Genomic DNA, 27,353 nt, shown 5'->3' on the forward strand with positions numbered 1-27,353 from the left:
AGTATGGGACGTGACTTTCCAGAGGGGTGATCATTTACCCAGTAAGTGAGAACAGATAGTGAAATTCTCAGAGTTCAAAGATTAAATACCTACTTTTTTTTTTTTTTAATGTAAACTACCGTCTTTCCTCCCCTAAATGGGTTGGCTTCCTAAGCTCTGATCTGGCGAGAAGCTGTTTCTCCTGAAGTCTTTACAGCCCAGCTCAGGCATCCAGGAGGGTCATAACCATGTATCCTTCCAGGAATCTGTCTCTGGAAGCTTTACAGTCACATACACATTCCTCCCCTGGGCTGTTGTTCAGATTCAGCACTTAGACAATGCCTCTTGGGATCAGTGATAGTGCCTTTTCCTCCGGGTCACTCAGAACTTATTTTTCCTTTTAGGCGAAAGTTCACCAAAAAGGCCCCAACTAGCAGCTCCCAGAGAAGTTTCGTGGAGTTTATCTTGGAGCCTCTTTATAAGATCCTCGCCCAGGTGAGTGTGTCAGGTCACACTGGGCAGATCTGCTCTTACAAGCACTGTGGAAGAGCTGGTGAACTCACACTTCCCTCTGTCCCTAAACCTGCTCAGTTTTATGTTAAGTATAAGGGTGGTTGTTGGTCACTAATTGTTCCAGAAGTAATCTTCTGGATCCAGAACACCACACTACTCTCAATGTTATTAAAATCAAAGGAAAGGGGCTCGGGCACGGTGGCTTATGCCTGTAATCCTAGCACTTTGGGAGGCCAAGGTGGGCAGATTGCCTGAGCTCAGGAGCTCGAGACCAGCCTGGGCAACACAATGAAACCCCGTCTCCACCAAAATACAAAAAATTAGCTGGGCATGGTGGCGGGTGCCTGTAGTCCCAGCTATTCGGGAGGCTGAGGCAAGAGAATTGCTTGAACTTGGGAGGCGGAGGTTGCAGTGAGCTGAGATCGTGCCACTGCACTCCAGCCTGGGCGACAGAGCGAGACTCTGTCTCCAAAAAAAAAAAAAAAATCAAAGGAAAGGGAGAAGGTATGAAAGAAAAGGCTTCTCCTGGAGCAGGTTTATGAACAGATCTTGACTGTTGAGAGGAATGTGACACTTAGAACTAATCGTTTCAGTTATGGAAATTTAACTTACAGATATAATTGTGAAAGTCCTCCTGGTTATTCATATAAATCAAAGTGTTTATTATAGCATTTTTGGTTGGTTGTTTTTGTTTTTTAGAGATAGGGTCCCACTCTGTAGCCCAGGTGGGAGTGCAATAGCATGGTCATAGCTCACTGCAGCTTCAAACTCCTAGGTTTGAGCAATCCTCCCACCTCAGCCTCCTGAGAAGCTGGGACTGCAGGTGCAAGCTACCATGCCTGGCTAACTTTTTAAAAATTTTTTGTAGAGACAGGGTCTTCCCATTATCCCCAAGCTGGTCTCAAACTTCTAGCCTCAAGTGATCCTCCTGCCTTGGCCTCCCAAAGTGCTGGGATTACAGGCAGGAGCCCACCACCTCAGCTTATAGCATTGTTTGTAACAGCAGGAAAAGGGAAAAAACTGGAAATAAGTTAAATGTTTGTCAGTTATGCTCATTAATCTGATTAAATGAGTGATGGTACATCCCATGAAATGAACCACTTTGCAACCACTAAAAGTATGTCTGAGCTGGGCACAGTGGCTCAGGCCTGTAATCCAGACGCTTTGGGAGGCCAAGGCAGGAGGATCACTTGAGTCCAGGAGTTCAGGACCAGCCTGGGCAACGTGGCAAGACCCCATTTCTGCTAAAAATACAGAAATTAGCCAGGCATGGTGGCTCATGCCTGCAATCCCAGCTACTCTTGAGGCAGAAGCTGCAGTGAGCTGAGATTGTGCCACTGCACTCCAGCTTGGGTGACAGAGCAAGACACTGTCTCAAAAAAAAAAAAAAAAAATCAACTGGGAGTGGTGGTGTGCACTTGTGGTCCCAGCTACTCAGGAGGCTGAGGCCAGAGGATTGCTTGAACCCTGGTGGTCAAAGCTGCAGTGATCCATGATCACACCACTGCATTCCAGCCTGAGTGATGGAGTGAGACCCTGTCTGAGAAAAAAACAAAACAAAGCAGGTTCGTATGAACTTTGCTTTCATAACTGTTTGCACAATATGTGATGCTTGTCAGATTGAAATCATTTGTCAGGAAATGGTAAGGATTTAATTAAGCATGTGGAATGCTGAGAAGCAAAGAATATAACATGGCCGGATGTGGTGGCTCACGCCTGTAATTCCAGCACTTTGGGAGGTCCCAGTGGGCTGATCGCTTGAGATCAGGAGTTCAAGACCAGCTTGGACAACATGGCTAAACCCTATATCCCCACACAAAATAGAATTAGCTGTTGTAGTGGTGTGTGCCTGTGGTCACAACTACTTGGGGAGGCTGAGGCAGGAGGATCACTTGAGCCCAGGAGGTGGAGGATGCAGTGAGCCATGATCACACCACTGCACTCCAGGCTGGGTGACAGAGTGAGACCCTGTCCCTAAAAAAAGGAATATAACGTGACATTTATATGAATTTGTACTCCCTAAAAGATAGGACTAAAGGAGTAAAAATTATAGGAATTTTCATACAGACCTTTCTCCCAAGACAGTAATACAATATGCAGGTATTTAATAAGCACAGTGGACACACACACACACAAAATGTGTGTGGCCATTCCAGTGGACAAAACAGCACAACCTAGCAACAAGATAAAATAGCGATTAAAATTTATTAGTGCTGAAAAATACTTAATACCTTATGTCAGACTGGAATGGATTAATAAAAAAAATTTATAGAGCCTGCCTCAGTAGAGACCTTGAGTCTGCTGAGGGTGATTTAGCTTGGCCCTGCCCTGACAGGATCCACAGCGAGGTGACCTTTTTTGGTTCCTTCCAGTGCACAATGATCCTCTAAATGTGAGAAGTCTGTAAATAGACTTCTATTTAATAGGTGACGGAGTTTCTGAGTGGGCTGAGATGCTGCTTTTCAGACACCAGGGGGCAGCACTGGGAGCAATCAATCTGAGTGCTTGGTTTTTAGGCTGGGATGGGGATGTAACCAAGTTGGCTTTGCCTATGGTTTGAAGGGTAGGTAGCAGAGATGCCGCTGAAACCAAACTTTTGTCCTTGCCAAGAGCGTTGTCTCCATAGAAGAGAGCCTTGTGAAGGAGTTTTTCAGATATGTCTTTGGACTTCCCTTGTCTCCCTCTAGCACTATGCTCAGGCTCTCACTACAGCTGACATGGTGTCTTACACCCTCACAGGTTGTAGGTGACGTGGACACCAGCCTCCCACGGACCCTAGACGAGCTTGGCATCCACCTGACGAAGGAGGAGCTGAAGCTGAACATCCGCCCCTTGCTCAGGCTGGTCTGCAAAAAGTTCTTTGGCGAGTTCACAGGTAATAACGTGCTCGTGGCCCCTTAACTCTGTCATCCTCGTGCCCTGCCACAGGTATCACAGCAATTTTTCCTCACCCAGCGATGGAGGTCAGAAATCTGAGGATCTTTTCAACAAACCACAGATTGAGATACAAAACACTGGTGTTTTTTTCTAGCTGCTTTCCTTAGTGGATTATGGCACACATTCTGTCTTGGGAACCAAAAGGAATTACATTTTCCTGCCAGGAGGAGTGTTCAAGTAAATGAGATGGGGAGTCAGGCTCTGTGGTTCTGGTATATTTTCCAGGGGGCAGCCGGGAAGGTGGATGCTTGGGTGGTGTGAAATGGTGCAAAAAGCGCTAGGCTAGGACTTGGGAGACTTGGTTAGTTACACAGAAGGCACGTGATACAGCAGAAGGACGCTGGACTGGTTGAAAAAAACCACCTGAGTCTGTCTCGATCCTGCCCTGTCCATTCCATGAGATGACCCTGGGCCAGCCACCTAATTCTTCATGACTCTGATTTGTTATCTGTAAAATCAGGGAAGTGGAAAGGGTGATGGCTGAGGGTCTTCTCAGCAGTCTCTGATTCTAAGTCTGGTGGGAATTAGGTGTCTGGGCCCCCAAGGTACGTAGTTTTAATAGTTTATTTTGGTCTGCCCATCAGTCTGACACACCAGATATCATTGAAGGCAGACAGGCCTATCCCAATGTGCTCATGGGGTCTCCCTCTTGTGTGGTTTATTAATGTGTTCGGAAAACGGAGTAACTTATTGAATAGAGATGCATGCAGTGTTTCTCAGTGGGAGTCAGGTCAGGAATTGTTTTAAGTAGATGTTAGATGGGGTGCTTATTTCGTTCCATGTAAATGCGTATAGCCAATAAAAGTTCATAGACCGATGTACTTTAAACTTTTTGTCAGCTGAGTTCCAAGGAACCTGTACCGCTGATACCTGCTTCTTGCTCTTTTCTGGCATCAGGGTGACTCCAAATCTTTTAGCAGCACATTCCCAGGAAGCAGGCTATCACTATCTATAGTGCCAGAGCTTTCAGAGCTAACAATCAGTCCCCGCACTTTGAGCTTTCTGACCATTGTGAATGGTTCAGTAACTCCTGCTCGTGCTCCCTGGGAAGGCATGTAGTAATGGCTTTCTCTTCTCCATCCACAGGCTTTGTGGACATGTGTGTGCAGCATATCCCTTCTCCAAAGGTGGGCGCCAAACCCAAGATTGAGCACACCTACACCGGCGGTGTGGACTCCGACCTCGGCGAGGCTATGAGTGACTGTGACCCTGATGTAAGGGCACATGGCTCCCCGGTTCTCTGAGTTTTTTTTCCCCTTCCTGTGTGGGGATACTGATTTCTGGTCACAGGAGTAATGCCCACTTTCCCACCCTTGCCTCCCCATCCCCATGAGCACAGTCAGGCCTGAATGCAGAGCCTGATGTTGCAACCGCTAGTGCTATGACCTTGGGAACATTACTCACATTTCCTGAGCCTCAAGGCCTTGGTCTATAACACAAGCATAATAAAATGTGAGTGGTTGTTATGAGATTTAAATAAGATTAAGGAAGTGTTACGGTTGTGTTCAGCATGTTGCCTGGCAGATACTAAAGATTCAACAAATGGTAGCTAATCTTGTCAGTCCTGGCTTTTAAAAACATCTTTCCCAGCCATTTCTTAGGCCGTCTAGTTTCTTATCATAAATACACAGCCAGTTGGAATTGACTTACATCTTAAGAGGAAATTTGGGACAGTAAGTAATTTTGTCAGTAGTGCCGGTCTGCCATCTAAATCTATGTCTCTTGCTCAATGCCCTTCTCCTCCCCCCCAAAAAAAGAGGAGACTATTTTTTGCTCTGCGATGTCTCCTATTCATCCTCCTTAGAGGGATGGGGTAGAACATAGTTTGGAGATGAGACTGCCTCATCTTTCTCTAGCTCCTCACAGAGCTCATGTCCTTGCTGTCAAGGAAGATGGCGGGGAGTAGTACTTCCCCGGAGCGTAGATGTGGTTGAAGCTGCATCCTGTCCCCTCTTCCAGGGCCCCCTGATGTGCCACACTACTAAGATGTACAGCACAGATGATGGAGTCCAGTTTCACGCCTTTGGCCGGGTGCTGAGTGGCACCATTCATGCTGGGCAGCCTGTGAAGGTACTGGGGGAGAACTACACCCTGGAGGATGAGGAAGACTCCCAGATATGCACCGTGGGCCGCCTTTGGATTTCTGTGGCCAGGTACTGCCAGCCAGAGCCCCAGGGGTATGCCTTGGTGTCTATCCAGGGGCTGCCCCCATGGAGCTGGAAGGAGTGATCCTCCTTGGAAGTAGTTGCAAGGCTCTGTGCAAGAGGGGATAAAGTGACTCTCCCTCCGCAGGGCTATTGACTTCTAGTTCTTCCTGTCCCAGGTTTGCTGGGGCCAAAGGTAGCTACTGTTGGAATAGTGCCAGAAGCTTTGCCATTGCAACTGCCATTGCCAGTTCACTCATGTGAACTTTTTTTTTTTTAGCCCTATTTGTTTGTTTGTTTTGAGACAGGGTCTCACTCTGTCTCCAAGGCCAGAGTACAGTGGCACAATGTCAGCTCACTGCAACCTCCGCCTGTTGGGCTCAAGCAGTCCTTCCACCTCAGCCTCCCGAGTAGCTGGAACTACAAGCACACACCACCATGTCTGGCTAATTTTTAAATTTTTTGTAGAGGCAGTGTCTCACTATATTGCCCAGACTGGTCTCCAACTCCTGGGCTCAAGTGATCCTCCCACCTCAGCCTCTCAAAAGTGTTGGATTACAGGTGTGAGCCACCACACGCCATCTTAAAGCCCTTTGGAAAGCATGAAGCTTGTATGAACTTTTGTAGCAGGATTTCCATTGTTACTCATCTTAATCCTCTTTTCATTTCCTCTCCTGTGTTCCTTAAGTCATAATCTTTGTGTTTCTTCCCAAAAGAAATTGTTCTCCAACTCCACTGTCTACTCTTTGACCAAGAGAGAAGGCTTCACTGGATCCCTTGTAGCATCCCAATCTGCAGAGTCAAACTTAGCTTGGGCCTCTGGGCTACTTGTCAGTTTATGAGTTTGGTTTCCCAGTTGACAAGTTAAACCAAGGCATTCATGTTGCCTAAGGTGGCTACTCTGCCTCAATGGTGGCCCCTTTTGTCAAATCCACCCTAAATGCCAAAAGGCAGAATATTGAAGAGCTGGGAAAGTTGAAATTTTCTGTGATGCTTTTTTTTTTTGAGATGGAGTCTCACTCTGTCGCCCAAGCTGGAGTGCTGTGCCTGTGATCTCGGCTTACTGCATGCTCCACCTCCTGGGTTCACGCCATTCTGCTTTCTCAGCCTCCCAAGTAGCTGGGACTACAGGCACCCGCCACCATGCCCAGCTAATTTTTTTGTATTTTTAGTAGAGATGGGTTTCACCGTATTAGCCAGGATGGTCTCGATCTCCTGATCTCGTGATCCACCTGCCTCAGCCTCCCAAAGTGCTAGGATTACAGGCATGAGCCACCGCTCCCAGCCGTTTTTTTTGTTTTGTTTTTGTTTTTCTTTTTTTCTCTCTCTCATCCAGGCTGGAGTGCAATGGCGTGATTGTGGCTCACTGCAACCTCTGCCTCCCGGATTCAAGCAATTCTCCTGCCTCAGCCTCCTGAGTAGCCAGGGTTATAGGTGTGCACCACCACGTCCGGCTAATTTTTTGTATTTTTAGTAGAGATAGGTTTCACCATGTTGACCTCAGGTGATCCACCCACCTGCCTCAGCCTCCCAAAGCACTGGGATTATAGGCTGAGCCACCACGCCCGGCCTTCTGTGATGCTTTTGCTAGCCCCTTACAATCGACACCTTGGGCAGCTTTTTACCATGAGCCTGCAATTGGAATAAGATTTTCCTGTTATGTCCTCACAGAAATACCTTGTACTTTTCTTTCATAATGCCCATCGGTTTGTAACCACATACGTGTGTGGATAATGATTGTTTACTGTATCTCTACCCTGCTAGAATGTATATGTTTTTATACATTCACATCCATCAGGTGTTCGTGATCTGCTGCTTCCAGGAACCTGTGTCAGGAGCAAGCCCAGCCTATGGCTGTCATGTGAAGGCAGAACAAGACGTGTGTGTGTGTGTGTGTGGTAAAACAAGACTTGTGCAGGAGGGGGCAGTGGTGGGGGGTACAGGACAAGGTTGTGTGTGTGTGTGTGTGTGCATGCTCTTGGCATGCAGCAAGTACTCAGTAAATTTTTGTGGAATAGGCCGGATGTGGTGGCTCACACCTGTAATCCTAGCACTTTGGAAGGCTGAGGCAGGAGGATCGCATGGGCTCAGGAGTTCAAGACCAGCCTAGACAACATGAAAAAACTCCGTCTCTACAAAAAATACAAAAATTAGTTGGGCATGGTAGTGCGTGCCTGTAGTCCCAGCTACTTAGGGGGCTGATGCAGAAGGGTCACTGGAACCTTGGAAGTTTGAGGCTGCAGTGAGCCAAGATTGTGCCATTGCACTCCAGCCTGGTAACAAAGTGAGATCCTGTCTCAAAAAAAAAAAAAAAAAAATTAGGGAATGAATGCTCTGCCTAAGTTTCACTGCTGCTTATTGGACATTGCTTCAGGTACCATATCGAGGTGAACCGTGTTCCTGCTGGCAACTGGGTTCTGATTGAAGGTGTTGATCAACCAATTGTGAAGACAGCAACCATAACCGAACCCCGAGGCAATGAGGAGGTAGAGTTTCTGAAGAGACCAACTGGGTTGGCTTAAGCTAGATGGTCCCAGGGACACACATGAGCACAAACAGGAGACTAATCCAGAGTCATTGCCATGTCCTAGTTTCAGGCTTAGCCTTCTAGATGTGACCCTGCTGGATTCTCCCTGTACTCAGTTCAGATACGAGGAATTAGGACGGGTGCCTTTTATTCTTTTCCTCCTCTCTTTGTTCTGCCAGAATACCTGGGAAGAAATGGCCCTTCAGGTTACCCCCACTCAGCACCAGGCTCCTGGTTGGGGAATACATGGTCTGATCCTAAGCGAGTCCTCTTCTCGTCTCATACCTCTGCACTTTCTGTGCCTGCTCATGCCAGTTGCCCTCAATCCGTTGTGCTTTGGATCTCAGGCTCAGATTTTCCGGCCCTTGAAGTTCAATACCACATCTGTTATCAAGATTGCTGTGGAGCCAGTCAACCCCTCAGAGCTGCCCAAGATGCTTGATGGCCTGCGCAAGGTCAACAAGAGCTATCCATCCCTCACCACCAAGGTATGCCCATGGCCTGCAGCAGCTGCCAAGCCCCACTGTCCCCAGCTGAATGGGCAGAGCTGCACACCGCTTCACATCCATCAGGTGTTCGTGATCTGCTGCTTCCAGGAACCTGTGTCAGGAGCAAGCCCAGCCTATGGCTGTCATGTGAAGGCAGAACAAGACGTGTGTGTGTGTGTGTGTGTGTGTGTGTGTGTGTGGTAAAACAAGACTTGTGCAGGAGGGGGCAGTGGTGGGGGGTACAGGACAAGGGGTGTGTGTGTGTGTGTGTGTGTGTGTGTGTGTATTTGTGTTCCCCAGATGTCTTTATCTAGAAAAAATACATTTCTTAACGAGTATACCTTGAATTGATTTTCTCGAGAAGAGAAGGAAAAGTGAGTTGTTACTCTGATCCTTGTACACTATGAGCCTGCCAGTGTACCTTTCCAGGTAGCAGGCCAGGAGGGCTAAAGGGCTAGCTTATGTCCATGGATATAGGGTAGAGTTTGACCTAAATCATTAAGATGGGAATTAAATCATTGACTTCACACCTAGTAGCACCATGCTGAGTGGTCCTGGTACCTTGAGGACCCACTCATAGGCAGATGCTCCTCACTGAACCTTCTTGAAGAGGCTGGAACAGATGCTAAGTAGTAGCTGTTTCTGATAGGCACCTTCTTGTCTGCTCTGGCCTTGATTTTGTTTGTATGTGCTTTTGCTGGCATAAGAGAATCCAGGCTGTGACTGCCTGTTGTGTTTCAGGTGGAGGAGTCTGGTGAGCATGTGATCCTGGGCACCGGGGAGCTCTACCTGGACTGTGTGATGCATGATTTGCGGAAGATGTACTCGGAGATAGACATCAAGGTAGAGCAGTATCTCTGGCTAGGAGCTGGGTTCACGGTCCAGACTTTCACAAGTGACCAAATCCTTGAATTCCTGGGAAGCTCCAAGGGAAGAGAGAGTACATGTGTTTGTGAAAACCATGATTTGTTGCTCCTTATATGGGAAGGTTTTTGAGAACTGGTTTGCCCCCTTCTGCCGTGTCATACGTTTAAAATCAAGGCTCAGCCGTGCTTGGTGGCTCACTCCCAGCACTTTGGGAGGCCGAGGTAGGAGGATTGCTTATAGCCAGGAATTCAAGACCAACCTGAGCAACAAAGTGAGACACTGTCCTTACAAAAATTAAAATAAAAAAATTAGCCAGGCTGGGCGTGGTGGTCCATTCCTGTAATCGCAGCACTTTGGGAGACTGAGGTGAGAAGATTGCTTGAGCCCAGTTTGAGACCAATCTGGACAACATAGTGAAACCTTGTCTCTACAAACTGGCCCAGTGCAGTGGCATGTACTTGTAGTCCAGCTACTGGGGGGCTTAGGTGGGAGGATCACCTGAGCCTAGAAGGTCAAGGCTGCAATGAACTGTGATTGTGCCATTGCTCCCCAACCTGAGCCTAGGTCATGGCTGCAATGAGCAATGATTGTGCCATTGCTCTCCTTTTTGAGATGGAGTCATACCGTGTCTCAAAAAACTAAAAAATAAAAATTAGTCAGGTGTGGTGGCTTGCACCTGTAGTCCCAGCTCCTCTGGAGGCTGAAGCAGGAGGATTGCTTGAGCCCAGCAGTTCGAGGCTGCAGTGAGCTATGATCATGCCACAGCACTCTAGCATGGGTGACAGAGCAAGACCCTGTCTCAAAAAATAAATGCATTGAAAAATAATAAAACAGGCCGAGCACGGTGGCTCACGCCTGTAACCCCAACACTTTGAAAGGCCAAGGCGGTTGGATTGCTTGAGGTCAGGAGTTCAAGACCAGCCTGACCAACATGGTGAAACTCCGTCTCTACTAAAAATACAAAAATTAGCCAGACATGGTGGTGGGCACCTGTAATCCCAGCTACTCGGGAGGCTGGGACAGGATAATTGTTTGAAACCGGGTGGCAGAGGTTGCAGTGAGCCAAGATCGTACCATTGCACTCAAGCCTGGGTGATAGGGCAAGACTCTGTCTCAAAAAAAAAAAAAAAAAAAAAAGGAAAAAGAAAATAAAGGCTCCCAAGCCAAAGTTATTCTTGGTCCTTTGTTAGGGAAATAATTGCACAATTAAACAATTAACCCATGGGTGGTGATTAGGTCTCAGAGTGGGTGGTTTCAAGGAGAGAGTGGGGACTGTCTCCCAGATTCTTTGTCAAGCCTTGATGTAGCCCCTCAAACCATGTGTTGCTTGGCCTCCTTGTCCTAGTTGAGATGTATTTTCTCCAAGGCCCTGTGGAGACCCTCAGTACCCTTCTTAGACTCCTCTACTGATGTATCTAGGAAGGAGGAAGGATTGGTGTCATAGAAAACACTAGGTTTTGGCCGGGCGCGGTGGCTCACTCTTGTAATCCCAGCACTTTGGGAGGCCGAGGCGGGCGGATCACGAGGTCAGGAGATCGAGACCACGGTGAAACCCCATCTCTACTAAAAAATACAAAAAAATTAGCCGGGCGTGGTGGCGGGCGCCTGTAGTCCCAGCTACTCGGAGAGGCTGAGGCAGGAGAATGGCGTGAACCTGGGAGGCAGAGCTTGCAGTGAGCCGAGATCATGCCACTGCACTCCAGCCTGGGCAACAGAGCAAGACTCCATCTCAAAAAAAAAAAAAAAAAAGAAAACACTAGGTTTCCTGGGCAGCAGACGATGTTGGGGCTTCAGGGCAGAGCTTCACTCAGATGCTGTGGGTTGAGAATGGCATGGGTGCACGCCAGTGGGTCTCTAGCACCAGCTCTGTCAGACCCGTAGGGGTTGTTCAGTGAATGGTGGTGGATGGCCGAACGGATGCTGAGAGCTACCTTTGAAGACTAGAATTAAGGCCCTAGTTTGATACCCCACTTACTCTTGGCTCAGGAATCTAATTTCTTTACTACAGTTCAGTTTTCTCGGGCTTTTTGGTGATGGTTTGGACAGCTCTTTTAACATGCTGTTGTACTTGTCACTTGTGCTGATTAAGGCAGTTGGGATTTTCATAGAGGTAGTGTCAAGGGAGCTTCTGAATTCCCTTAGGTAAATGGTTGCCCTTCCAACAAAATTAGACCTCGCTTCAGTAATTTATTTTCTGTTTCCTAGGTGGCTGACCCAGTTGTAACGTTTTGTGAGACGGTGGTGGAAACATCCTCCCTCAAGTGCTTTGCTGAAACGCCAAATAAGAAGTAAGTTGGGAGCACAGTGTCCCCGGGACTGCACCCTCCTGGACACTCTCTCTCCTTTATCTTCCACCTCCACCCCCACCGTGAGCACTATGCACATAGAGACCTCTACAGCTCAGAGTGGGGGGTGCTTACAATACTTGAGTTTCACTCCAGCCCTCTCAGCCCTTCTGCCTTTGAACACAATGACATGGGATTATTTGCCTTGGGTATTCCCAAGAGGAGTTTCATAACTGCCACTTTGTCTCTATAAAATGACTATCTTAAAAGTTTACTCCAAACCTTACTCACTTTTTGTTTTTTGTTTTTTGTTTTTGACACATGCTGGAGTGCAGCCTCAACTTGCTGGGCTTAAGCAATCCTCCCAAGCAGCTAGGATTATGGGCACACACCAGGCCATCTGTTAATTTTTTTATTTTTTTGTTGTCCAGACTGATCTTGGACTCTTGGGCTCAAGTGTTCCTACCACCTTGGCCTCCCAAAGTGTTGGGATTACAGGTGTGAGCCACCACGCCCAGCTTAAACCTTACTTTTTTTTTTTTTTTTAAGACAGAGTCTCGCTCTGTCGTTCAGGCTGGAGTACAGTGGCACGATCTCACCTCACTGTAGCCGCTGCCTCCCAGGTTCAAGCAATTCTTGTGCCTCAGCTTCCCCAGTAGCAGGGATTACAGGCACGCACCACCACACCCGGCTAATTTTTTGTATTTTTAGTAGAGATGGGGTTTCGCCATGTTGCCCAGGCTGGTCTCAAACCCCTGACCTCAGGCAGTCCACCCGCCTCAGCCTCCCAAAGTGCTGGGATTACAGGCATGAGCCACCACGCCCAGCTTAAACCTTACTTTTATAAAGACCAGTAGATTGAAATGAAAGAAAGATGAGCCCTTTGCCCTTTTTGGTCTACCTTGCCCCTGATACTGTGGCTTTACTTTTTTTTTATTTTTTTATTTTTTTGAGACAGGGTCTCACTTCGTCACCCAGGCTGGAGTACAGTGGTGCCACCATGAGTCACTGCAGCCTCAACCTCCCAAGCTCAAGTGATCCTCCTGCCTTAGTTAGCCTCCCAAGTAGCTGGGACTACAGGTGTGCTAATCACACCTGGCTTTTTTTTTTTTTTTTTTTCTTTTGAGACAGAGTCTCTGTAGCCCAGGCTGGAGTGCAGTGGCTCAATCTCGGCTCACTGGAACTTCTGCCTCCTGGGTCCAAGCAATTCCCCTGCCTCAGCCTCCCAAGCAGCTAGGACTACAGGGAGTGAGTGCCACCACACCCAGCTAATTTTTGTATTTTTAATAGAGATGGGGTTTCACTGTGTTGGCCAGGCTGGTCTCGAACTCCTGATCTCATGATCTGCCTGCCTCAGCCTCCCAAAGTATTGGGATTACAGGTGTGAGCCATCATGCCTGGCTGGCTAATTTTTTATAGAGATGGGGTCTCTTGCTTTGTTGCCCAGGCTCTGTTTGTTTATTTGGTTGGTTTTTTTTTGTTGTTGTTCTGTTTTGTTTTTGAGATGGAGTCTTGCACAGTCACCAGGCTGAAGTGCAGTGGCACAATCTCGGCTCACTGCAACCTCTGCCTTCCGGGTTCAAGTGGTTCCCTTGCCTGAACCTGAGTAGTTGTGATTACAGGCACGCGCCAGTGCATGCCACCACGCCCGGCTAATTTTTTGTATTTTAGTAGAGATGGGTTTCACCATGTTGGCCAGGATAGGCTTGATCTTCTGACCTCGTGATCCGCCCACCTCGGCCTCCCAAAATGCCAGGATTACAGGGGTGAGCCACCACCTCCGGCTGTTTGTTTTTAAGAGGCATTGTATTGCTGTATCACCCAGATTGGAGTGCAGTGGTGTGAGCACTCCACTTTTTGCAGCCTCAAATTCCCAGGCTTAAGTGATCCTCCCGCCTTGGCCTCTCAAAGTGCTGGGATTAAAGGTCTGAACCACCACACTTGGCCCCTGTGGCTTTCACTGATGTCACTTCCTCAGCTGTCCATCTTGTTATCATTTTCTTAGGAATGCCTCTTCTGTTCTGTTAGCCGTCCTCACCACCCATTTCCATTCTGACCAGGAACAAGATCACCATGATTGCTGAGCCTCTTGAGAAGGGCCTGGCAGAGGACATAGAGAATGAGGTGGTCCAGATTACGTGGAACAGGTGAGAACAGGGCTCTGACGCCAGGGTCAAAAGGAGGCAGGGATGCCACAGTTTACCTGCCGGGTCTCTAAGAGCACACATCTTTCTGGGAAGCATTTATGTCTTTGCCTTTGCTCTTGTTCTGGGCACAGTGGGTAGGATGAAGTGACTGTCTTCCAGGAAGGGAGGGTCTGTGGCTCCAGGACCAGCAATCACAGAGCTGGCCAACAGCTCCATTGTCTCCTCCTTTCCCCAGGAAGAAGCTGGGAGAGTTCTTCCAGACCAAGTACGATTGGGATCTGCTGGCTGCCCGTTCCATCTGGGCTTTTGGCCCTGATGCGACCGGCCCCAACATTCTGGTGGATGATACTCTGCCCTCCGAGGTACAGCAGAACTGATGGGAACTGGGTGGCGGTCTCTAACCTCTGGAGTGGAAGAAACTACAAAGTGTTCTTTTCCCAAAAGTATCTTGTGTCCTCTGCTGAAGGACAGTATCCCCTTACAGGCACATCTGTCTTCTCCCTCTAAATGCTTCAGCTGTTGCCAGGGCGACTGCTAAGGAGGCCTCATGTTTCTCTGTAGGTGGACAAGGCTCTTCTTGGCTCAGTGAAGGACAGCATCGTTCAAGGTTTCCAGTGGGGAACCAGGGAGGGCCCCCTCTGTGATGAATGTAAGTCCACCAGCACTCCCCCACCCCAGTCCTCGAGGGTTCTTGCAGCCAGGCATATGGGTGGGATGGGCTCACCATCTTTAGGACCCGGCAGGAGAAGCAGCTTGGGGTACACAGGACCATCCCATGTCCTGGGCCAGCTTCTTCCCTTCTCCTTCCTTATCCTGGTGGTATAACCTGGAAATTTAAGTCATTTCTAAACTGTCATTTGCTCCTCATTTCTGAGAAGGGTTTGGTGTTGGATGTATTTGAGAAGAGATATCAAGAGGATGATGAGATTGGAGTGGTTTATAGACCTGATTGGGCTTCATGGACCAAATGTACAATTCTGGAATTTATTCTACATCCACAAAAATGTAAATATGTGCAGAAGAAGGAAATAAACTTCTAGGAAAGCTCTAAGTCTGCGCATGGCCTGAAGCAAACACTAAGAACATACGCTTAACTTCTGACCTCTGCCATGGGCCTTGCTCATTCAGTTAGAACGCCCACCTCCCATGTGATTTCTGTACCATGTCTTTCATGACTGCAAGACAGCTGCAGTGTTGCAGGAGACTGCTACTCCGCCATGGCCCCATGACAGGCCCAGAACCTCTCCCCAGTCACTCCCTCCACCTCCTTTACAGTGATTCGGAATGTCAAGTTTAAGATCCTGGATGCAGTGGTTGCCCAGGAGCCCCTGCACCGGGGCGGGGGCCAGATTATCCCCACAGCCAGGAGAGTTGTCTACTCTGCCTTCCTCATGGTAAGAGAATGGGGCGGTAGGGGACCATCTGCTTCACTGGACAGGGGACTAAGTGAAGGAGCAAGTGGGACTATAGGCCCCCAGCCTTCCCCAAGCTGAGGGGCCTTTCTTCTTGCTCTGCTGCAGGCTACTCCTCGTCTGATGGAGCCTTACTACTTTGTAGAGGTCCAGGCCCCTGCAGATTGCGTCTCTGCAGTTTATACCGTCCTGGCCAGGCGCAGGTGAGCAGCCCCAGGCATATTAGGGAGAGTGGTGAGAGCAAGAGCAGAACAGGAGTCACATCGGCTCCTGCAGGGAGGAGAGGTTGGCCTCCTCTACCCTCCTCACTCAGGAAACCCCGTGAGCTGATTATCCAGAAGGAAGTAGGAACGGAGGAAGGCAAGCCCCAGCTTTTCTGCAGATTAAAATTTGACATTTCTCCACCATGGCTAATACAGTGAAACCCTGTCTCTACTAAAAATACAAAAAATTAGCCGAGCGTGGTGGCGGGCGCCTGTAGTCCCAGCTACTCAGGAGGCTGAGGCAGGAGAATGGCGTGAACCCGGGAGGTGGAGCTTGCAGTGAGCCGAGATGGCGCCACTGCACTCCAGCCTGGGCGACAAAAAAACTGACATACTGACATTTCTTTTGGGATCCCGTCCTCACAGAGCTGTTGGAGGCAGTGCTGAGGCAAATCAGTGATGGGAATGTCTTTGGGCCCTTGTCCCTTCACCGTCCCACTCCTGTCCTCTGCCCAGAGGTTGCTGCCACTTTGACTTCCACAGGGAATTATACTGAGAGCCCTGAGCCTTTTCTGCTTTTTGTAGAACATTCTTGGTTACTCTTTCTTTGATGGTAACTCTGGGCTGGAATGCATTTGGGAACAGCAAATGCTGGATTGCTTCTTGGCTTTTGGCCTGTGTGTGACTAGAGGCTCAGCCTTTCTTTTTCTGTCTCAGGGGGCACGTGACTCAGGATGCACCCATCCCAGGCTCTCCTCTGTACACCATCAAAGCTTTTATCCCAGCCATCGACTCTTTTGGCTTTGAGACTGATCTCCGGACTCACACCCAGGGACAAGCCTTTTCTCTGTCTGTCTTCCACCACTGGCAGGTGAGAAAGCAATGCAGGCTGGCGGACTTGGCTTCCCACCTCTGCAAGCCTCATCCCCTTCTGTCCTGATCCCTTTCCAAGCCCTAAGTGAGGTGTACAGCATCCTGGAGAAGAGTCCTCCTCTGGGGAGCATATATTCAGGGCAACTTGAATCTGTGTCTCTCAGTTTAAAAAAAAAAAAAAAAAGAAATAATAGGGCTGGCTATGGTGGTTCACACCTGTAATCCCAGCACTTTGGGAGGCTGAGGCGGGCAGGTCACCTGAGGTCAGGAGTTTGAGACCAGCTTGACCAACATGGAGAAACCCCATCTGTACTAAAAATACAAAATTAGCTGGGTGTGTTGGTGCATGCTGTAATCCCAGCTACTCGAGAGGCTGAGGCAGGAGAATCGCTTGAACCCGGGAGGTGGAGGTTGCGTTGAGCCAAGATCATGCCATTGTACTCGGGCCTGGGAGACAAGAGCAAAACTCCGTCTCAAAAAAATAATAATAAGTAATAAATTTAAGAAGAAAATAAATAAGAAGAGTCCTGCTTCTGGGCCTGAATCTTCTGAGAATTCTGCCTGGGCCATCTGAAATTCCTTTGCCTTTTAGATTGTGCCTGGTGATCCTCTGGACAAGAGCATTGTCATCCGCCCCCTGGAGCCACAGCCAGCTCCTCACCTGGCCCGGGAATTCATGATCAAAACCCGCCGTAGGAAGGTATGTCTCCCTTGGGCCTATTGCCATCCCTCAACCCCCCAGGACTCTCAGAAGCAGGATCTCTCTCTCTTTCTTTTGGCCCCTTTTCCTAAGGGACACTTTTCCAATGTAGAGATATGATCTGTATACTCCTTAGGCAACCAGACCTGGGCCCCAATCTCGTTGGGAAAGGAGAGCCTTATCCTCCCATGTGATAGTACCCTAAAGGCAGGGCTCCTGAAACACCACCACCTACATTCCAGCCACCACTAGCCTCCCCACTGAGCACAGGTCTTGGATAGTCTCCTCGCTCAGTCTGCGACCACCTCGGGCTTTCTTGTATTTGCCCCATTCCCTGCAGGGCCTCAGTGAAGATGTCAGCATCAGCAAATTCTTCGATGATCCTATGTTGCTGGAACTTGCCAAACAGGATGTTGTACTCAATTACCCCATGTGAGTGCATGGACTCCTGGGAGGTTTTGCTCCCTACAGTGGGCTGCAACTCCTGTACTTGAAGCTGAGACCTCGTATGACGTGGCCTTCGTGTTGTCAGAGTCTGGAAGCTGCTGTTGCCATCTTGAACAACTCACCAACCTCCAACCCAGAGCCCCCGTGAGAGAGGAGCATTTGGCCTCCTGCTTCCTTCTGTGGCCTCTGCCAGGCTCCATTCCCAAGGAAAAGAGAGGAGCTTGGGCTCACAGAAAGAGAAGGGGATGAAACCCCAAGGGGCACTATCTTTGGGATTTACATGGGATTTTATTTTCTACAAGTTTGACCTTAGCCATGGTTTGCAAGTGAACAGAACATTCTGACCTCTGTCTTGCTCTGCTCCTTTCATCCTCGTCTCCCCTGCCCCGTCTGGTGCTTACACTGTGAATATATGTCATCTCCCAAGAGGCTTCACTGCCTGTGCTTCCAGCTGCAGCCTCCTTCCTGCCTGGGTCCCCAGGGAAGCCGCCTGCCTTTTAATTCAGCGTTCCCATGAGCGCCAAGGCCCCATTATTGCCCCCTTGCTCCCACTCCATGCTGCTTCTGGGTGGGACCTAAGATGGCTTGGGAGTTGTTGGGTTCATGGGATCAGAGGTCTACCCCACCACCTCCTCAGGAAACTGCTGCCTCCCCTAAGAATCTCCCTTGCCCTGGAGTAGGGGGCCAGAGCACTTTGATTTCCAGCCATTTACTCCAAGTCCTCTCCCCAGCTACCGCCAGTCCCTTACTCTGTTCTCCCCCAGTGAAAAAGAGTCTGTTGATTTTCCTCAAAACTGCTTTATTAGGAATGTACCAGAGATTGATTTAGGGGAGTCGGACATCCCCGGCTCTTATAGGAGTCCTACTTCTCTCCAGCATCCTGTGCCATCCTCTTGACATAATCACTGTACATTGTGTACACAGCACCTGTGTGAGAGAAAAGAAATAATGCCCTTTGGCATCAACCCCTTCACCTGTCCTCTGGCTCTCTCAGGCATCCCAGGGGTTCACCTGTAGCTGCTCCCTTGAGAGTCCAGCTTCCCGCTCATTTTTCTGCCCCAGGTCCGAACAGCTGCTTCAAGCATCTGACCACACAGCCTGGGGAAACCACCTATCTGACAGTTCACAGAACACTTTCACATGTATTGTGTATCTGAGAAACCTCACAGCAGCCTGCAAGGTAGGCAAGCCAGGGGTGGTTATTGTCATGTTACACATCAGGAAACTGAGGCTTAGTGAGAAAGATTTGTCCACTGTCACACAGTTAGCAAGTGGCTGTCTGCTTTTTAATCTCAAGAGGAAGAGAAATTCAACATATGTTCTGTTGCATGATTTTTCTCACCCCTAGGGCAAACTGTCATGAGACACTGTCCCCATAGGCCTGGGACAGGAGCCTAAACAGGGAAGATGGCTCAGTATAGGGGCTTCACCAAGGATGTGATGTGGAGCCCAGAACAGGAACTTAAGTCACAGTCCTTTTCTTTTTTTTTTTTTTTGAGACGGAGTCTCACTCTGTCACCCGGGCTGGAGTGCAGTGGCGGATCGCAGCCCACTGCAGCCTCCACCTCCCAAGTTCAAGCAATTCTCCTGCCTCAGCCTCCGGAGTTAGCTGGGACTATAGGCACCTGCTGCCACGCCCAGCTAATTTTTGTATTTTTAGTAGATACGGGGTTTCACCATGTTGGCCAGGATGGTCTTGCTCTCCAGACCTCATGATCTGCCCGCCTCGGCCTCCCAAAGTGTTGGGATTACAGGCGTGAACCACTGCACCCAGCCAAGCACAGTACTTTTAACTGTTGGGACTTAAAGACCTACAAACTGCATGATCGGTTTTGCCCTCATTCTCCTGCGACCCCACAAAGCTACTCACCTAGCATGATTGCACCCACTGCACAGGCCTGCGCTGCCACTCGGGTGTGAATCAGGTGTATGGACATCTTGGTGGAACCACGAGACCTCAGCCGGTAAATCCTGTATGCTGCTACCACCAAGCAGCCTCCTAAGCCTGTGGGCAGAGAACACAGCCCCTGGGCCACAGCCACAATGCACAGCACTCCCCTGATGAGAGATACCTTGCCAGGCAGGCTGGGCTCCTGGATAAACAGCTGGTTTTATGCAGCATCTGGTGGTGGTGGGGGAGAGTTGTGGGGGACCTAGGGGGATCATTAGAATATTGAATTGTTGCCGGGGCGTGGTGGCTCACGCCTGTAATCCCAGCACTTTTGGGAGACCAAGGCAGGTGGATCACCTGAGGTTGGGAGTTTGAGACCAGCCTGACCAATATCGAGAAACCCCGTCTCTACTAAAAATACAAAATTAGACGGGCGTGGTGGTGCATGCCTGTAATCCCAACTACTCAGGAGGCTGATGCAGGAGAATCACTTGAACCCAGGAGGCAGGGGTTGTGGTGAGCCGAGATTGTGCCATTGCAGTCCAGCCTGGGCAACAAGAGTGAAACTCCATCTCAAAAAAAAAAAAAAAATATATATATATATATATATATATATATATATTGAGTTGTTGCCCTTCAATGGCATTTTCAAAGTGGCTGCCTCCCTCCAGTGACACCCCTCCTGCATATGTATAACCATATACAAATAGCTGATCACCACGACACAGCCCCTCCCCACCAATTTGCTCCGCCCTGGGCCCTTCTCCAGCCACACTGCTGGCTCCCACCTCCTGGTACAGCTGTTTTCCTCCTCTACCAGGGCCATCAGGAAGGAAGCCCTGGGGGACCCCAAGGTGTTCCTCTGACCCTTCGCACTTCAGTGTTGGTGCTCCAGGTTCCTCATATCCCATGTACTCAGTTGGCCGCCACCTCCACCCATCCAGACGTCCTGATTTCATTGTAAGGGTTTGCCCTTGGAACCCTTGCTGTTGTTTCCCTTCTTCCGTGAGTAGGACCACTTGAGTTTTCTGACCTCTGCTTCATTCTCTTTGGAGGGTACCAGGAGACATGACTGCTCAGAGAAGGCCTCCTACTCGCACCCCATTCCTTTATTCACTTACCTATAGGTACCAGCGGAGATTCCCGAGTCTTCCTCAGGAACTTCTCAGACACACTGTCTTCGTCGTCAGGTGGTACCCACCAGCGTCTGTTAGCAGACATAATCCTGGACCTGGATGTAAGCAGCTGAGACTCCTATGCTGCAGCCCTGTCCTAGAGAGAGGCACTCCACAATCAGAACTCTGATTCCTCAGTCTGGAGAGGAAAGGAAGGTTACCTGCTAAGACCCTCTCTCACCATGCCCCAACACAGCCTCTACTTGAAAAGATGTCCCTCCCAGGTATCCCATCTCAGGTGCCCGGGCCACTAGTGCCGTTTCTCCGTCTCCCTTTCCTACCATCTGCCTCTTCCCCAGCTCATTCTGTCTTCACCGCTTTCTCAGTTTCCCGTTCCCCCATCTGCATCCCTATGGGTGTGATCCTTGGGCCAAGAAAAACAGCTGGAAAAATCCACAGATGGTGGTGGGAGAAACAGTCCTTGAGTGTTGGGGCCCCCGCTGGCCTTTGGTCTGTGATGGTTTCTCCTGTGGGAGCTACAGAGCAGGATCTGGCCCCAGGGAGCCAGAACCGTCCTAGACCAGATAGTGTCACAGCATTAGTTACCAAATTGCCAGAGATTATAATGATTGGACATTGATTTGCATGTAATTTAGCATATATTTTGCACATGAGTACTAAAGGAACACATTCTGGTTCCTGAGCTGCTCCCGTTTTTCCAGGTCCATCTCTTTCCAGGCAGGTTCTTCACAATTACCAACTGACTACCTTCATCCCTGGGCTGGAAACGGGTGCTGCCAATGGGATGCCTTCTTTTTTTTTTTTTTTTTTTTTTTTGAGACGGAGTCTCACTCTGTAGCCCAGGCTGGAGTGCAGTGGTGCCATCTCGGCTCACTGCAACCTCCGCCTCCTGGGTCCTGGTTCAAGCAATTCTGCCTCAGCCTCCCAAGTAGCTAGGATTACAGGTGTGCACCATGCCCAGCTAATTTTTTGTATTTTTTTAGTAGAGACAGGGTCTCACCCTGATAGCCAGGCTGGTCTTGAACTCCTGACCTCTTGATCCACCCACCTCAGCCTCCCAAAGTGCAGGGATTACAGGTGTGAGCCACTGTGCCCTGTCCAATGGGATGCCTTCTAAGCCTAACCATAGGGCAAACTCTCTTTTCTTTTTCTTATCTTTTTTTTTTTTTTAGGCAGGGTCTCACTTTGTCACTCAGGCTGGAGTGCAGTGTCAATCACTGCAGCCTTGACCCTCCAGACTCAAGCAGTCCTTCCACCTCAGCCTCTCAAGTAGCTGGGACTACAGGTTCATGCTACGACACCCAGCTAATTTTTGTATTTTTTGTAGAGACAGTTTTGCCATGTCACCCAGCCAATCTTGAACTCCTGGGCTCAGGCGATCTGCCCACCTCAGCCTCCCAAAGTCCTGGGATTACAGGCATGAACCACTGTGCCTGCCCTTGAGTCAGCTTCTATCCTAGTTAGCCCTCCTCTCCTGGAGGAGCAAGGACTGGTGGCCCCCCAGGTCGTTGGCATGCTGGTGCTTACCCTAGGAGATGGCTAGAACGAGGAGAACGAGCAGCCAGGCCAGGGCTCAGTGTCTGCTGTTTTGAACCGACCAAAAGCTGAGATGGAGCTGCCACTATGGGGTCAGGGAAGCAGTGACTTGGGCTTTTGAAAACTTTGAAGTCAGGGATGGAGAGGGGAGGGGAAAGGACAGGGGATCGGTCTTAACCCCCAATCCGCTGAGTCCCAAGCCAGAGCTCCAGGCACTGGAAAGTAAGGAAAGACCAAATGGAGGGGAGCCCCTAACTAGATTCAGTCTTCTAATTCCCATGGAATTAAGTGGCTGGATCAGAGACAGGCTTGAGGAGGAGAACGGAGATGGAGATACAGGAACAAGGATGAGCAGAAAGCCTGGGTCCCCCAAGTTACACTCCCTCAGATACTCTTGTGAACAATGTGGGATGTAAATAAAATACCCTAGTTGTGAGAGACAGACTCTCTGGGCTGTCTTTTGGTTTGGGATTTTTTTTTTTTTTTTCTTCTCCCGAGACGCAGTCTTGCTCTGTCACCCAGGCTGGAGTGCAGTGGCACGATCTCGGCTCACTGTAACCTCCGCTCCCAGGTTCAAGTGATTCTCCTGCCTCAGCCTCCCAAGTAGCTGGGATTACAGGCATGTGCCACTATACCCAGCTAATTTTTAAATTTTTAGTACAGGCAGGGTTTCACCATGTTGGCCGGGTTGGTCTTGAAATCCTGACTTTGTGATCCACCTGGCTCAGCCTCCCAAAGTGCTGGGATTACAAGCATGAGCCACCACACCCAGCCAGTTTTTGGGGTTTTTTGTTTTGTTTTGTTTTTGAGCTAGGGTCTCCCTCTGTCACCCAGGCTGTGTGATCTTGGTTCACTGCAGCCTCAAACTCCCAGCCCAAGCAACCCTCCCATCTCAGCCTCCTAAATAGCTGGGACCACAGGCACATACCACCACACTTGGCTCATTTTTGTATTTTTGGTAGGGATAGTTTCACCATGTCACCCTGGCTGGTCTCAGAACTGGCCTCCCAAAGTGCTGGGATTATAGGTGGAAGCTACAGGGCCCAGCTTCCAGAACTCTTTATACTACCTATGGAGTGATGCTCACTCAGGTTGCAGGGATGACAGGACCAGGATTAGGGTTCTTCTGTACTCAGTATATTTCTTTTTTTTTTCTTTTTTTTTTTGAGATGGAGTTTCACTCTTGTTGCCCAGGCTGGAGTGCAATGGCACGATCTCAGTTCACTGCAATCTCCGCCTCCCGGGTTCAAGTGATCGTCCTGCTTCAGCCTCCTGAGTAGCTGGGATTATAGGCGCCTGCCACCACGCCCGGCTAATTTTTGTGTTTTTAGTAGAGATGGGGTTTCGTCATGTTGGCCAGGCTGGTCTCCAACTCCTGACCTCAGGTGATCCGCCCATCTCGGCCTCCCAAAGTGCTGGGATTACAGGCATAAGCCACCGTGCCCAGCCCTGTACTCAGCATATTTCAAAACTCTCAGCTATTCTATATGGTAAGTAGCAGTTTGTTCACAGACGAATGGAGCTTCAGAGAGGCTTAATGACTTACCTGAGCAGTTTTGTCATCTGAACCCAGGTCAGGCTGGCTCCAGTGTTTGCACTCCTAACTGCAATGCTAACCTCCAGGGGGCTGGTTAAATGGAAACCCTTTCCAGATAAGTACTGAAGCTTAGGAATGCTAGTATATCCTGGCACCCTTGTTTAGGAGAAGAAAAAGTATGTGCTAAGCAAATGGAAAAAGATAGGGTGTGCTAGGGAGATCCCACTCCATCCCAGGCCTTTGTTCCTTCCCTAGATTACTCAGCCCTGTGTGTTTATCCTAAAGGGGCTTTGCAGCACTGGAAATTTGTTCGGCAGCTGATGTCCTTTTCTCTCCCCAGCATTCACTGCTCTAGGCAGAGACCCAGGGTCACAGCAACTCCCCAGGGCCTTCACATGTCCCCAGTGTCCATGGGAACTCTCCTCCCAGCCTTTCACACACACCCTCCTTTGCTGCCTCTCCAGGTTCCAGCAGTGGCCTGAATTCTCAGGAGATGGACGGTATATTCCCTTACTGGTCTAGGCCAGAAGAAGGGGGATGAAAATGTCTGGATAAGACAAGGCAGGAAACAGGATCAGCTCCAAGTCCTTTGAAGAACAGGAGCCAAACCATGGATAATGAAGTTCAGCTTCTCCCTATTGAAATGATGGTGATGTTCCCACAGCATCTCAGCCCGGAGCTGAGAAATAATAATAATTACTATGATTTACTGAGCACCTTCTATGGGCCAAGCAGTGTGCTAATTGCTTTGTTTTTGTTTTGTTTTGTTTTGTTTTGAGACAGAGTCTCACTCTGTCACCCAGGCTGGAGTGCGGTGGTAATCAAAGCACACTGCAGCCTCGAACTCCTGGGCTCAAGGGATCCTCCAGCCTCAGCTTCCTGAGTAGCTGGGATTACAGGCACGCGCCACCACACCTGGCTAATTTTTGTATTTTTAGTAAAGATGAGGTTTCACCCTGTTGGCTAGGCTGGTGTCCAACTCCTGGCCTCAAAGTGATCCACCCACCTCGGCCTCCCAAAGTGCTGGGATTATAGGCGTGAGCCACCATGCCTGGCCTCCTTTGTGTAGATTAATTCTCACGATAGCAATGAGGTAGGTGCTATTATTATCCCCACTTCACAGGCAAAAACCTGGGGCTCCATTAAGCATTTTGCCCAACAGTAAGCGACAGAAAAAAGACCAGACTTCTAACTCACTACTCAGGACTAACTTGAGAGAATGTAAAGTGGAGGGGAAGTCTTGAAATAGAAGAAGTCAAATTGCTTTGTATTTCAAAAACTTCTGAGAACATACAGTAACTAAAAAAAACTTAAAGGAACAGATTTTTGTAGAGTCCTACTTTAGTAAACAGATAAGATAAAATTATGATAGCATCATTTTTGTGAACATGCCGAGTCTTTAATGTTTTCCATTTATGCATTGCTACATTAGTAATTTGTTTAGTAGACCTCTTTTTCTTCCAAATCAGGTCACATCAATAGAAATTCTGATTTAGAGGGGCCTAAATCAATGATGCGGACAAACTTAGTGTAGGCCAAAGTCAGACGTGGGATCAGTTAGCCCACAGACCAACCACTCTAAATATTGGGTTATGCCATTTAATCTCTTAGAGTCTTTGGCTTCGTTGGTAAAATCAAGGTAGCACCTGGCCATAGGATGATCGCAAGGGTTAAAAGAGAATTGTTAGAATTCTGCTAACTCCTGCTGTTCCTCTTCCTCCAGGAGCAAGTGGCAGGGAATGGGTAGCAGGCTGGGGAAAAAGCGGAGAGTCCCTGACAACAGATGGCAAAGTTACCATATTCTGTGTGGTTCCGAATTCAGCACAGCTTTTTTCATTCCCTTCCCCCAGACCCCCTCCTTCTTGGGCTTGCCCACCCCAACTGGAAGCTTTAGGCTTGTTCTCCCTGTTGTGTTAAAGGGGAAGGGATGGGGGGAAGGGGGACTAAGTCTTGAAGCTCTCAACACGATCTAAGGCACAGCTATGCTATTTATAGCCCAAGGGAGCCAGTGACTGGGAGGGGAGGGACACGCAGCTTTTGCCTTGAGCTAATGGGAGCTGTAAGTGAGGGCATGATGGAGAATAAACTAGACTAGGGACAGAGGATGCTCCCAGTTGGGGTTGGAATGGGAAGAAACGAGGTTGAAAGGCTGGGAGAAAACATTAGGGGATATAGTTGTGTCTGGGGCACTTGAAGGGTAAGGAGTGGAGTAACAGGAACAGGCAGTGAAAGTTTCCAGATAATATGGCTAGGCTGAGGCCGCTTCCTGGTGGAGGCAGTCTGTAACACCCCCACCCCCCACCACCCACCCTTTTATAAACAGGCATTGAGTTCCAAGGACCTCCTAGCATTTGTCCAAGGACAGCCCCAAGGGCCACAGGCCTGAAGCCAGAAAGTACCTTTGGTATCCACTAATCTTTCTGAGAAGACTTCACATATTTTTTAATTTAATTTTTTTTTTTCCAAGACAGAGTCTCACTGTCGCCCAGGCTGGAGTGCAGTGGTGCTCACTGCAACCTCCGCCTCCCGGCTTCAAGCAATTATCCTGCCTCAGCCTCCCAGGTAGCTGAGACTACCCAGCTAGTTTTTGTCTTTTTGGGTAGAGACGGTCACCATGTTGGCCAGGGTGGTCTTGAACTCCTGATCTCAGGTGATCCACCCGGCTTGGCCTCCCAAAGTGCTGGGATTACAGGCATGAGCCACCACACCTGGCCAAAAGAACTTTTTTGACAACAAAAAAATCTGGTTCAGTCAACATCCCTGTGGGCAGGGGCAGGGAGAAGCAGTATAATGTGTCCCACAGGTTAACTGAAACTGCTGGGATTAGTGGAGAGGGAGGGTGGTGTTTCCCACTAATACCACTAATACCTCTCTCCCATTAGCAGGAGTAATCAATAACTTCTCTTTTTTTTTTTTTTTTTTTTTTGAGATAGAGTCTCACACTGTCACCCAGGTGGGAGTGCAGTGGCGTGATCTCAGTTCACTGCAACCTCCGCCTCCTGGGTTCACGTGATTCTCCTGCCTCAGCCTTCCAAGTAGCTGGGATTACAGGTGCATACCACCACACCCGGCTAATTTTTTTCAATTTTTAGCAGAGATGGGGTTTCACTATATTGGACAGACTGGTCTTGAACTCCTGACCTCGTGATCCACCCACCTCGGCCTCCCAGAGTGCTGGGATTACAGGTGTGAGGCACTGTGCCCGGCAAGAGTAATCAATAACTTCTTTAACAATTCTTACTATCCAGTCTGGGGCAGGCAGGACTCCCTGTTCCCAACAAGCAGCATTCTCGAAACTTTTTCTGGGCCGGGCTCAGTGGCTCACGCCTGTTATCTTAGCACTTTGGGAAGCTGAGGCGGGTGGATTGCCTGAGCTCAGGAGTTTGAGACCAGCCTGGAGAACACGGTGAAACCCCGTCTCTACTGAAAATACAAAAAATTAGCCAAGTGTGGCAGTGTGCACCTATAATCCCAGCTACTCAGGAGTCTGAGGCAGGAGAATCGCTTGAACCCGGGAGGCGGAGGTTGCAGTGAGCCGAGATCTGCCATTGCACTCCAGACTGGGTGACAGAGCGAGACTCCATCTCAAAAAAACAAAAAAAATTTACCTCTCTGGGCCTCTTTCCATCTTCCAAGACAGAAGAATCTGCTCTGAGTTTACCAGCTAAGTGGGGACCCTGGAAAGTGTGTAATGGAAATAGTGACACATTGCAGCCTTCAGATTGACCCTA

General features: G+C 49.1%; 2 protein-coding genes across 8 annotated transcripts in view; one reads left to right on the plus strand and one right to left on the minus strand.

The window, feature by feature from the left end:
* EFTUD2 (elongation factor Tu GTP binding domain containing 2) overlaps positions 1-17,948 on the plus strand; it is a 51,091-nt gene extending 33,143 nt beyond the window's left edge. For both annotated transcript variants that reach the window (XM_030800654.1, XM_030800653.1), the window contains 16 exons: positions 384-474; positions 3,232-3,367; positions 4,516-4,643; positions 5,389-5,582; positions 7,948-8,059; positions 8,448-8,588; positions 9,330-9,431; positions 11,661-11,743; positions 13,801-13,887; positions 14,123-14,249; positions 14,449-14,536; positions 15,163-15,281; positions 15,408-15,502; positions 16,220-16,373; positions 16,968-17,075; positions 17,416-17,948. In XM_030800654.1, coding sequence (XP_030656514.1) covers positions 384-474; positions 3,232-3,367; positions 4,516-4,643; positions 5,389-5,582; positions 7,948-8,059; positions 8,448-8,588; positions 9,330-9,431; positions 11,661-11,743; positions 13,801-13,887; positions 14,123-14,249; positions 14,449-14,536; positions 15,163-15,281; positions 15,408-15,502; positions 16,220-16,373; positions 16,968-17,075; positions 17,416-17,511 — 1,861 coding nt within the window. In that variant the 3' untranslated portion in view covers positions 17,512-17,948. The remainder of the gene's footprint in view (positions 1-383; positions 475-3,231; positions 3,368-4,515; positions 4,644-5,388; positions 5,583-7,947; positions 8,060-8,447; positions 8,589-9,329; positions 9,432-11,660; positions 11,744-13,800; positions 13,888-14,122; positions 14,250-14,448; positions 14,537-15,162; positions 15,282-15,407; positions 15,503-16,219; positions 16,374-16,967; positions 17,076-17,415) is intronic.
* Positions 17,949-18,304: 356 nt separating this feature from the next.
* HIGD1B (HIG1 hypoxia inducible domain family member 1B) lies at positions 18,305-23,842 on the minus strand. Of its 6 annotated transcripts, none has more exons than XM_030800669.1 (4): positions 23,632-23,842; positions 20,535-20,685; positions 19,393-19,527; positions 18,305-18,449 (listed from the first exon to the last, which is right to left on the minus strand). In XM_030800669.1, the coding sequence occupies exons 2-4, from the start codon at positions 20,632-20,634 to the stop codon at positions 18,385-18,387; spliced, it is 300 nt and encodes a 99-aa protein (XP_030656529.1). In that variant the 5' UTR covers positions 20,635-20,685; positions 23,632-23,842; the 3' UTR covers positions 18,305-18,384. The 6 variants fall into 6 exon arrangements, 5 of the variants coding, with proteins under 5 accessions (XP_030656529.1, XP_004091423.1, XP_030656527.1 ...); XM_004091375.3 differs by lacking the exon at positions 23,632-23,842 and adding an exon at positions 22,077-22,174 and having other exon boundaries at positions 20,535-20,727; XM_030800667.1 differs by lacking the exon at positions 23,632-23,842 and adding an exon at positions 22,077-22,163.
* Positions 23,843-27,353: the final 3,511 nt, after the last annotated feature.

This window comes from Nomascus leucogenys, chromosome 19, assembly GCF_006542625.1.
Source record: "Nomascus leucogenys isolate Asia chromosome 19, Asia_NLE_v1, whole genome shotgun sequence".
NCBI classification, from domain to species: Eukaryota; Metazoa; Chordata; class Mammalia; order Primates; family Hylobatidae; genus Nomascus; species Nomascus leucogenys.